The sequence below is a fragment of the Somniosus microcephalus genome, chromosome 5 (assembly GCF_052327205.1).
Source record: "Somniosus microcephalus isolate GS21.2 chromosome 5, FLI_Smic_1.0, whole genome shotgun sequence".
Taxonomy (NCBI): Eukaryota; Metazoa; Chordata; class Chondrichthyes; order Squaliformes; family Somniosidae; genus Somniosus; species Somniosus microcephalus.
Window position 1 is genome coordinate 147818456 of NC_140991.1, and position 12894 is coordinate 147831349.

At 38.5% G+C, this 12894-nt stretch overlaps 1 protein-coding gene across 3 annotated transcripts in view; it reads left to right on the forward strand.

Moving 5' to 3' along the window:
• The window catches only part of glcci1a (glucocorticoid induced 1a), a 251424-nt gene that overhangs the window by 154896 nt on the left and 83634 nt on the right, over positions 1 to 12894 (forward strand). For all 3 annotated transcript variants that reach the window (XM_085988360.1, XM_085988362.1, XM_085988361.1), the window contains one exon: positions 11116 to 11268. In XM_085988360.1, the coding sequence (XP_085844486.1) occupies positions 11116 to 11268 (153 nt within the window). The remainder of the gene's footprint in view (positions 1 to 11115; positions 11269 to 12894) is intronic.

The following is a 12894-nucleotide window of genomic DNA, read 5'->3' on the forward strand; positions in this document are numbered from 1 at the left end:
TTATCAACAGTTTCTGACGAGATAATTCTATATTCTAACTACCTCTGTAAATAATATTATTCTAACCCCACCCTTTAATTTTTTTTACGATCATATTAAATTCGTGCTCTCTTGTTACCAGCTTGGTGACCAATGGGAACATTCTATCTCTGCTTAAATGGTAGCACTCTCCCTTCATGAGTCAGCTGGTCTTAGGTTCAAGTCTCACTCCAGAGTACATAATCTAGGCTGGCACTTTAGTGCAGTACTGAGAGTCCTGCACTGTTGCAGGCCTCGGCTGTCCCCTCGGGTAGATGTAAAAGAGCCCATGACATTTTCGAAGAAGCGCAGGGGAGTTCTCCTGGTGTCCTTGACAATATTTATTCCTAAACTAACATCACTAAAATAGATTATCTGATCATTATCTCATTGCTGTTGGTAGGACCTTCGTTTGCACAAATTAGCTGTTGTGTTTTCCTGCTTTACAAATAGTTCCAAAGTACTTCACTGGTTGTGAAACACCTTGGGATGACCCGAGATTGTGAAAGGCGCTACGTTTTGCACTTCTTTCCTTTTCATTCCACCTTATAACCATTCAGAAACTTAAAGACCTTTACCAAGTTTACCCCTTAACCTTATAATAGCAAAATACTGCGGATGCTGGTTACCTCTTGACCTTCTCAGCTCTACTGATAAAAGCACTAAATTCTCAAATTCCTCTTTGTAACTGTAGCCCCTTAGTACCCAAGAGTGACGGTCTTAGTACAGACACTGGTATAAGAATATAAAGTATGGAATAAGAAGGAAAAAAAATCTCATCGCAACCATTCCTTTCACAAGACTGTACCATTTGCAATATCTTGACTACCTAATTAAATTCACTGAGAAGAAGTGAATAACCATGGGTAAAGCCTTCCAAGATAAAACTCTGAAATTTCTGCTTGACCTTCAAAGATAATGGATTGAAATCCTGAAGCTTTTGTTCAAACTTGCAATCAACACAATTTAAACCTGATCAGTTGCATTCCACAGATTACATTTCCATTGCCCTGCCACAACAAGAAATCCACATGTCTTCAATCATGTTTTCAAAACTGAAGGTCATTTAAAAACTAATTTTCTAATTATCGTGGTTCTTTGTGACTTATGTTCCAGTTGTTTATAAAGTGTACATACAAAAGGAAGACCATGGGTTTATATAGTGCTGAATCTAATTTGTTTCTCTCAACAATTTTAAAGAACAATATAGTATTGCTGGGTGGATATTAGTTGCGCTAATATTAATTATCCAGATTTGTGTAATGTAGAAAAGTATAAAAAAATGAACTGTACACTTTGCAATTTATACAAAAGGGGCTAATAAATTTGTCAGTGAAATTTCATGAGATAATCCTTTTAAATCAGGTTTTAAAAATGATAACCTTCAATACATTGGATGGCATCTACATGCCTCAGCTTGCCCCAGCAATCCTCATCAAGTTGCAGTGTTCCATACATCAGTAAATAGGATGTGTTCATTACAGGTTACAAACTATTGAATAGCTGTTACCATCTGAACGAATGTGTGCTTGCTTCACAACAAACCACTGTTGGCTAACAACCGGAGAATAATCTATCTTTCTGACACAAGTATTGTGAATTATGTGACTTTTTTTGGGTGGGGTGGGGGGGGGGGGAAATTTAAAGGTGTAGAAAACTAAAGGAAATTTATTTGGAGTGAGTCTTAAAATTCGAGATCAGAAGTATTGTACACAATTCTGTGCACCCCATTGTAGAAAGGCTATTGGAGCCATGGAAAGGCCTGGATTTTGCGGTCAGCGGCGAAGGAACGTCGCTCGCCGTTTACCTCAAAAAGCTGCCCGCATAGTTTTATCGGGCTCTAGAGTGCAGGCTTCCTCTTTTCCGACGTCCGTTTCAATTTGGCACCTTTTACAGGGGATCTGTGGCGTCCAGCAACAGGGCAGGCTGATCACCCTTTAAGATTGCAGATTGAAGAATCCTCAAAGACGGCAAAGCAGGAAATATAAATTGCATTTGAATCATTGTACAGAAAGCAAAATAAATATTGGGACATACACATGGGATTAAGGGCCAAACTTAAATAGCAAAACACAAACTTTAAAAAATATATATTTTAAAAAATCTGCAACATTTTCATCTGAGGGAATGAGACTCCACAATTGTAAAATTAAATTTTCAGGACCAGAGGGATTGTTTAGCAGTAATTATGACTTGGTACACCATTAAAAACTCAGTTACTCCTTTGAACAAGGCTTAATTTTTTCATCTGTCTTTAGAGCAAGAATAATGGGTAATTAGTTTAAATTCATGCCTTAACAGTGATTTCTATGCCGATTCCATTGGCAAAGAGTGCAAAAGCACACTGTTGAGGAACAGGGTATCTCTGACAGCAACTTTCAGATTTCCGGGTTTAGCTGCGTGTGTGCAGATGGTAGTAATTGCTGTCATTTTTACCCAGTAATAATGGCGAGCGCTGACAGCCTCACCGTTAGTACTACTGCAAATTCCAGGCCATAAAAAGGAACAAGAAGTTGTAGTTATGAAGAAAAGCTTGAAAATTAGATTTTTTTTAAAAACTGGAGACAAAAGGATAATGGCGGGGAAGGGGGTGGAGGGAACCAAGAGACTTTCAAAATTTTGAGAGGATAGCTTTTACTAGTTGGCAAATCAGTAACAATTGAGTACAGATTGAGGATTATCACTAAAAAAAAAACCAAAAGCGGAAGTTCGGAAAAACTTACAGAAGGTTATAAGAACATGCATTGATTCACCATTAGTGGTTACTGAGACAGATCCTGTAAGCATCATTTAAAACAGAATCGGATATGTATTCGAAAGGAAGATTTGGAATTACACCCAGCTCTATGCCTCCACCACCTCACTTGACGCCTCCAGTGCCTCTTTGTTGTCAAGCTAGTTGTCTGGCATTCAACCTTAGATGAGCCACAATTTCCTCCAGATAAATATTTGGAAGACTGCAGGCATCGTCCTTGGCATCCACCACAACCTCTGTACCCTTACCACTGATTCAATCCCCCTCCCAACCTTGGTGTTCTATTCAACCCCATATCCTTTCCACCTCGAAGACTGCCTACTTCTACCTCCTTAATATTGCCCGCCTCAGCCTTTCTGTGACTGATGCCCTCATTCATGCCTTTGCCACCTCTAGACTTGACTATTCCAATCATCTCCTGGCTTACCTCCCATCCCTCAACTTCTGTAAACTTAAGTTCATCCAAAACTCTTCTGCCTGTATCCTATCCTACACCAAATCCTGCTCACCCATCACCCTGTCCTTGCTGACCTGTATTTGCTCCCAGTCTCCCAACATCTCAAAACTAAAATCCCCAGCATTGTGTTTAAATCCCTTCATGGCCCGTGCTCCCCATCACTGTAAACCTCCATTCCCCGAACTCTCCTCTTCTGATTTTGGTCGGTTGTGCATCCCACTCTTTGCCCCAGCATTAGCAGACATCTCGTCAGCCATCTAAGCTCCACACTCTGGAATTCCTTCCCCAAACCCCTTTGTCTCTCCACTTCCCTTTCCTCCTTTAAGATCGTCTTTCAAACCCACCTCTTTGACCAAGCTTTTGGTCACTACTTCTAATGTGTCTTCCTTTGGCCTGGAATTCATTTCTTTGATTACACCTCGGTGATGGGCCTGGGGGTGTTTTTCTGTGCCAAAAGTTATATAAATGCAAGCTGTTGTTCCAGTGGATAATTCCAGTTGAAGAGCTAACACCAACACACAGAGCCAATGGCCTTCTATCTGTGCCATAATTTCGATGATTTTATGAATAAATGTAAATTTCCCAGGACGTGGACAGCTCGCTGGCCCTTTCAGTTTCCAGTGGTGGGTTGGCGGTCTTGGTCATGGGGCACTGCAGTTAGCAACAGCACTCCTTAGCTAGCGAGCGATAAAGGCTTTGCCTTCATTACAAAGCATGTGAATTGTTCTTGCCCAGAAACTGGCATTTTGCTGTGGTCCTTGGCAAGCAAACAGTGTTGCACACAAGTGAATATATGTCTGGGATATGTAATGCCATACTGTGCCTCACCAAAGGTTAAGGAAGGACACAGTCACACTCAAGTGTGGTCTCTTTCTCCCTGCCCCAACCCCACTCCTTTAGAATTAAAAAGCTTGCCAACATAACTGTCTAGGCTCATGCATGAAGAATGGCCACTTGAGCAAGATATTGGAGGGGTCAGCGGTGGTGGAATGGTACACTGTGGGCATTGGTTACTTTTTCCTTTATCTTCATCCTTATCTCTTTTAGCACCTATGACTACTTTTTCTTTTAACGCCTTTTTGTGTTCACTTGTACATTCTTGTACTTTTAGCCTCATAGGTATGTTAGTATCCTGGCTTATTTCAACTAAAAGATCACTTCAGGCAGTCTGACCAATTACTTTCATAAAGGTTAGTATGGGAATTTAAGTTGTTCAAAAAATCTAACTTGTAGTTTTCAAAGTAAGTTTTATCTCTCAAGATTCTTCATGTAAAAAAAGTTAAAATTAACCAGAGCTGCTACAAATCTTCCTAAATTATTGAGGCCATGTGTATTGCGAACTTTTATTCATGTCCTTTCCTACCTGAAAGAGAAAGAAGCGACCAGGGTATAATCATATGAAGGTAGTTTTTCCGAGTCCTCACCCACATCTAGGTAACTAGTTCCCAAGAACATGGGTCAAAATATTATAGACACTTTGCCTATATTTTTTGGATCTGCATTTCTGTGAAGCCAGGTACCTCACTACGGGTGAAGATGCGGAAGATCTACTATTTAATGAGAACAAAGAAAATGACTATCTATACGAGTCAGATTCTATATCAGTCTTTCTTTTGCCCCTAAAAGTATTGATTCATCCTGCAGTATATTCCACGTACACCCACTGCCCTCTGAAAGACTTGCTGTGTACGTGAGCCTGGACAGTGAAATTTGATAACCTATATGGCTGTGGAGGACAAAACATTGAGTCCTATCCTGTCTTACTTGACATTCACACATACTTCTTTCCAACAGTAGTTATTGCAAAACGATCAGAGGGTGGTTAGAATGTGAAATTCTCTGCCATGACCTTGTTGGAGTTCCCATAAATTATTTTCAAAGGATAGTTCCTTGAAACAGAGGAATATTGAAGGATACCGAGAGTGAGCAGGTGTGTGGAATTAGATGAGGTGACTCATGAAGAAAACATTGGTGCAGATTTGGTGGGTCGAATGGCCTTTTTCTGTGCTGTAACATTCTATGAATACTCAGGAAAAAGCAGTACATTTTTTATTACAGAAGTTAAATATTTTTGGCCTGTCCCTTTAAATTCATTCACAATACATACGGAGTATAAAAGCCAGCAAAAGTTAAGTTCCATATCCCCACCTAAATCAATACAAATGTTGAGGTTTGATTGAGAGAGGAGCCAAGCTACTTAATTCAAATATAAACATGGTTGTTTGGTTCAGTTACTTGTACTGCTGAAAGATCCTTTTTGAGCTGAGTTGTTGGCTATTTAAAAAAGGAGCCCTAGCAATTGTTTCAGGGGTATTTAAGTAAGTTGATTTTTTTAAATCCGAGATTTGGTTTGAAATCTTTAACCGGGCCAGTGCGGTAGATACAGTGGTGGAAAAATATAAGAACATCACTATATAAATTGTTAATTCAAAAGAGTAATTTAATATGAAGATTGTGGTTAGTTGTTACCCTTTCGAGGAGCTGAATAGTATAATTTCTACTATAAATGTATTACTATTTATTGATCAGATTACTGATAAATTTTTGATAGAGTCTAAAACAAGGTCTGATGTTGTGATGCTCTGTAGTTTTCAGACAGGAGAAAGATACTGTGGAGGTATAAGATCATTCTAATATATGAAGTAATTAACAGATTTTCTGTATGTTACCCTGGGGGGCTAGTGAAGATATTCTTGGTCATAGGGTGTTGTGACTCATCTATAAGAGTAATCTAAAATACAGAAGCTGAAAAGGTTAAAAGAAATAAGAAAAGACCCAAAGACATAAAGGTCTTATCCTTGAGTATTTGAACATACTACATGTGTATAATTTTATAAACTTCAAATGTAACACTACCTAGCAACTGACTTTCTGATTGGGGCCGTATTTCTAAGGCTAGATGCCTAATGTGACATTTTTGTGCTTAACTGTAGCTCCAAGAACCCTCTGTTTCTCTTTGAAAGTAAATTAGAGTTGTATTTTTTTTCATAGAAATGCTTGATTGAAGGGATAATTACTAGTCCTAGCCCTTTTCGGGCTACACCAGATCAGGCGTGACGTTCACCTTCAACTAAAGTTAGAGATAGCTGAATTCTATAAGACGCTTAATTGGGTCTAAAGGTCCAGGCTATCTCCATCTAAAGGAAAGGAACGACTTGAAGATGTTACCGTCTTCCAGATAGCACTTTTAATAAGTTTAACTAGACTGTAACCTTCCGGATATTATGAGGGTCAGGAAAACCCCCCCAGAATTCTGCAACTCCTCACAAAAGAGTGTACAGAGATTGAGTTTGCGAGTTTGATACAGAAATACTATTTGAGACAATTCTAAAAATATATACAGTAGATTTATTTAAGAGCCGACATACAGTTAACAGCTGGTGAGTCAATCGCAACTTTAACAGTTCAAAATACAAATAGCTTACATTTCTTATTCTCAGAGATCCTTATTCTCAAATCTTAACTTCGTACATTTTTACATTTCTTATTTGATTTTGGTGGATATTCTGGATTAGAAATAATAAGATACCTCCTTGATCCCCGAGACTCAGAGTTAAAAACTTAGAGCCTGCCTCTGAAGTTGAGAATCGCTTGCCCCTTCCAGCGACTTCTGACTTTCTATTTGAAAGCTCTATTTTTATACTCTTTAGTGGTTTATTCTTTGGAGTTTTCTGCTGATGTAAGATAATTATCTCTAGTCATCTTCTGTTGAATTCTTTCTAATCTTAGTCATTTCAGCTGTTAACTTTAAGAATCCTGTCTGCTGTGTAGGTGTTTCAAAAACTTAACATAAGAAATGGTTATTACAGATTTATCTCTGATGCCATTCTTACGAAGGCCTTCAATTCAATTTTTAATATGGCTTAACTGGTTATAATCAGACGTTGTGTCTCCTAACTATTTCATTTCCAATACAAAAACCATGTGATTGCTTGGTATCATTTATTGAAGTCATATATTCAAAGTCTTCTGTTTTGTACCTTTTACAATATGTAAATCAAAAACACTTCAACTAGGGTGTTTGTTGCATTTCTTAGCTACTTCAATTGGTTGTATATATAATCGTGTTTCCTGTTTCTCATTTGATGTTACTTTTATCAAAGGCGCATGGTTTTTTTAATGTTCTGTGTTTCTGTTCGAAGTGTTTGTTTTTAACACTTTACTTGGGCATTGCTATTGTGTTGGTTCCAAACTGCAGACTCCTTGGAAGCAAGCCTTTGCTTCTTCAATAGGGCCTTTGCCTCAGTATTAACAATCAATTCCCATTTCAACAACTTTTGTGTTAACACTTCATCTTATCTCAGAAGCTTGTATTGACAGCTTGTCATTGAGGCTTTTTAGGTTTTTAAGCCCAGTATGTCATGTTTTAATATCAGAATTCTGTTCATAGGATGGTGTATTTTTCTCAAATATGGCTTTTCCTTTACATCCAGGTCATTGCAGGACCTTCTGGTGTATTTCTTTCAGATTCTAACCCAGTACACGTGATTTAGCCTTCAAAATAGTTGATAGCTGATCTCATGGAAAAAATACCATGGAAGTAATAATAGATTTTAAATTGCTTTTTAGGCTGTGGGAATCTATAGGTTTCTCAATACTTTTATTTTTTTCAGAAATTCTTTCTATGAGGTGTCATTTCCATGAATCCTTATCCTGCCAATCCATGCCACAATGGGTCATGGCCCCAGTGTGTTGTGCATCATACCGCAACTTTAATTTTAGTTAAATACATTTCTCACTTAAAAATCTTGTAGAATTTTGAAACTGATCATAAATTCTTACAGCATCCTGGAAGCTACAGGAAGAGTTGACCCAGAAGCTGTACGTTATGCTAATTCATTAATATGATTACCACCAAAAAGTTGAACACCAGATTGATTATATGGGATTGATTCCAGGAGCGTCACTCCCTATGAAGAGCCACTGTCCTCTTGTTTCTCTCTAACTGCTGTCTGGGTAATCAGATGCAAACCCGCATTGTGCCATAATCTTGGTGTTCATAACATTGAATAAAAATAATGTTGGATAAAAATAAAAGTAATATATTAACAATAGGATTGCTTCTTTGGATGGAGAGTCGGTGAATCCTGGTTTGTTCTTGTGCGCCGGCTAGAGATTCGTTAGATTTACGTTACCAGAACATTTGGAATAGGTCACCTGTCGACTTAAAGCTGAGGTTTTCAAATTTGATGTATGCTGACTTCCTGTTAATTTTGCTGCACGCTCAGAGTCCGTGACTTAACTTCTCAAAGATGGTATTAGCAACCCAAAGGAAAACAACACCATCATTGCAGAAAATGTTTGATTAAAATTAATATACGCAAGTGAATTAACGTGCTAATAAGTCAATAAATACAGAAATTTGATGACCTTGTAGATCTGTGTCTAAAGTCCCTAGTTTGAAAACCTTTGACTTATCGAAAGGAAGAAAAATAAGCAGAATGAGATTAAAAGACCAGGGTAATGTCACTTACTTGGATTTTGTGCTACCACCAAATATTTCTTTCATTCCAAAACGCTCTTTGCATAAAATAACATCCAAATACGACACAGGATGATGAGGTGGCCGGCAAGCATAAAAAGGAGCATTTTAGCAAGTCTGGAGCAAAAGCATGGTTGAAGAAATGTTTTTGGAGGCTTTTTAAGGCCTGGAGGGAGGTAGCAAGGTAAGGTAGCTAGCTTGATGCAATAGCAAAATACTGTGGATGCTGGAAATCCGAAATAACAACAGAAAACACTGGAAAAACTCAGCAGGCCAGGCAACATCCGTGGAGAGAGAAACAGTTAACGTTTCAGGTCGAAACCCTTCTTCAGAGCTGAGGGGAAAAAGAGCAGGAAATGAGACGGATTGAAAAGCGGGTTTGGGGGCTGGGAAATGGGGGAGGGGATAAAAGAACAAAAGGGAAGGTCTGAGAGGTGAAGAGACATTAAGAGATATTCAAGACGAGACGAGATGGTAATAGGACAGGTAAAGAGATAAAGGATGGCTCTAGATGAAGTGTGAAATGCGCTGGCAGAATGAGAGACAGCTGCCACGTGGGAGAGAAGAAAAAGGAAAAGGCACAAACCAAAAGTGTGGATAAAAAATATATAAAAATATAATAGGGGCCAAGGTTATGATCTGAAATTGTTGAACTCGATATTGAGTCCGGAAGGCTGTAAAGTGCCTAATCGGAAGATAGCTTGCTAATCAGAAGGTAGCTAGCTTTGTGGAGTGAGCTTATTTCCTGCAAAGAACCCTTCCTCGGTTTGATCCAAGTGGGAAAAGGTGTGGTACGTATCTTAACAGATTAACAATACATTTGAAAGTTGCGAGCAGTGTGATTGTTGTCTGCATATGATGGAAAAATGCTACCGTAGTCCTTCAAATGGTGATCACATTTTCCATCTGTTTCTTCAACATATTATGTGTAGTTGATGTTCCATTACTGCAGTCTGCTGTGCTTTGGGTCCTCTAAGGTACCCAGTCACATACAGACATTAGCTTTGGTCAGTAAGTACTGGAGCTATATAACATCATTTATAATCGCATCAGCTGTTCTGTGATATTTCACTATCAACATTAAAAATTCTGTGAAATCTTTTGGGGGTTTATTCCACGATTCAATATATTTCTCTCATTTTTGTTTTATAAGTAGACATTTTTAAAGCAGACCATAAAAAGTCAAGAATCCTACATTATTGCGACAGAGCATTCTGTATTCACAAGAAATTAGCCTTAGGAGTATCTGAAATGGAAAGCCAGGTCAACATTTTGGATGAGACGCTTTATCAGAACTGCATTTACCTTTTCTTCATATTTATTCCATTTTTATTGTCTATATTGAGCATTTGAAATGTATCTGAATGTTTTGGTATAAATAGCTGAAATCTGCCTCCGACACTCTGCTCTGAAGCACTGTAAAGGCTTAGTGCAGTTTTTTTCCACCGTATGATTTGTGTTTTTAGCACGGAGATGACAATGTAATTTGACATTTGCTGTTATGACGTAACTCTAGGGACCTAATTAAATGCTCAGAACAGTTGGTGAAAATGCCTGAAGTCAGTGTTGGTAATGTTACAGATTCTTTGATGTGCGCTAAATTTCTAGTTTATTGCTAAGAACAGATTTTAAGTGGATAGCCTACATCAATACCATTATTGTATGCTTGATCACCGATACCTCCTGGCATCCTTGTTAGATGATATTATTATACTAACGGGAATAATCCATTATAACTCGAGGACAGCCAAGATGGTTATGTGCATATGCCATTGCAAATTAGAAATATTATGTCTTATATAATACAGTACCGTCGCAATTCTGGATAATGGTGTGAATTGTTTTTTAAACTTTCAATTATATGCACTGTTTGCTATTTTCCTCCTCCTTTCCTTCCTACATTACTTTCCCACATATCCTTTTAGATACACTTGCAACATCACTGGATTGACAGCAGAGAAGCAGCTGCCTGGCTCACAAACCTCTGCTTATGCAGCTTTTAAGCTTGGCCATTAGGAGGTGTGTGGGAGAGACCTATGATAACATGTACCACTATTAAATCTTCCGCTCAGTGATGCTCCTCCTTGCCCTCTTATGCTCGGTGTTACAGCCAAGATAGGGAACTCATCATTTGGGGAAAATCCATGGTGTGAACCTCCAACCTTAGGCTCTGCTACAGGCAGTCTGAGCATTGAGTGCCACAATTGTCTGAGTATCTGTATCTTCAGTATTTATCAGTACTTTTATCAACAGTTGTCCACTCATGATGCTGGTGAAGAAAGATATTACATTTCACAAATGAAGCTGGTTTCTTATTTGTCAGAATGCACCATTAATTACTGTTCTGTGAATGCTAATGCTAGTATTCTTAAATCCTTTTCAAAATGTTTTTCTTCTTCATAGGCCTCTGCAGCAAGATTCATTCCAGGTCCAGCATCAAACATTACAGTTTCAAAGTCTGCAATTTCACGGGTCCAGAACAGTGTTGAAGGCATAAATCAAGAAATAGAAAGAATGTTTATTAAAGACAATGGAGAAAAGGAAGAACTATCAAGGGTAAGTGCAGGCTTAGCCTTTTATTGTAAATACATTTACATAGCAACGATAAATGCTGATATATATAAACTAAGCTATGATTGTAAAGAGAAAAACTGCAAATGCTAGGAATAAAACAAATTATTGGAAATGCACAGGAGGTCATCAGTATCTGCAGGAGGAAATATCAGTTAATGTTTCAGGTGGAGCCTTTCATCAGAACCTAGTTTCATGCATCCCGCCTTACACTTTGTTTTTATTATGGATTCGAAAGATTAACTATGGTACAGTTGCATTTGGATGATGAGTCCCACCTTGGCACTGGTTTTGCATATATGCATGTATTGATTTGGCAGTATCCTCGTTTCCCTGGGAAGCGTAGATGATGTGTCATTGTTGACTGAGTTGTAGCAATACTTACAATCATGAGATTCAAAGACCCATGTGTTAAGCTGTGCAGTAGCCAGAGAATTATGTTAGTCTTTTGCACAGATGAACTCAGTCACTAGTGAGATTCTGTTTTTCTGCAGGTACTTGGATCCTGTTAGAACCTTTACAGGGGAATTAAATCCCAGTGGTGACATCATTCATTTGATTACATCACTCATTATTTTTTTAATTAGTGTGAATGTTTTTCAGGTGCTTGTTATTGCTCTGAGCTCATGACTGTGGCCATTTATTTAATCTGTTTGTGTTACCATGACACACTTTTTCTCTACAAAGACTTCTGGGTAAACGAATTAATTAATGACTCACCATTCATGTGGAAAGTTTCCCTCTGCATGTAACTTCGGTGTCATAGTTGGTGGACTTTTCCACACGAACTTTGGATTCTGTTAAATACTTAGCCAGAAAATAGATGCATCCAGAAATTAGAAAGGTCATGAAATTTTGCCTCTGGTAACAGGACTCTGGTGAAAATTTAAAATACTGGATTCTGATGGGGGTGTATTAAGGACCGGAAAGATTTTTTTCTTTGTCTTTTTCTATTTTGCATTCCCTATTCAATTTTTTTTATAAATGTCAATTTTATGTAAACTTTCAAAATCCTTTGTCTTTTCCTCATTTGGTCTTCATTTAATTTTTTTTCTCTTTTGTATCCAGTCCCATGACTTTTTAAAAATGTAATCACATTGACTTGATATCATTTGGTGAAAAATATCATTATGCTACTTGCATATAGCATGTTGATAGTTGGAGTCAAGCTCTGCAAAATGGTAACGCTTCCCTCTTTGACAACAAGAGTGAAGCAGTCAACTAATCCCAGCTGCAGGAGAGAATTATGATTTTGCTAAAGATATGTTCATCCACAAGATGCTCTTCTCATTCTTGCTCATGGGTGTCACTTGGTAGCACAGCTGCATTACTGAAGGCAGGTCTACATGGATAGCTGGCTGAGCTAGGGAGTCTGACTGGGCTTGCACGGAGCAAGAGTGGCACAGGAGAATGCAGGCAAGCCTCCTGACCGAGAGTGGACTAAGGGCAGATCTCTCGGTATTGGGAGCATCACAGGAAGACTTGGGGCAGACCTGCCTGGACTGAAGGCAGAGCCATTGCACTTGGGAGGGGCTTCCAAGTAACAAATAACATTTTTGATGAGCTGTAATGGCCTGCTGCAGGGCCAGCACTTTGTTCGGCACTAAGGTC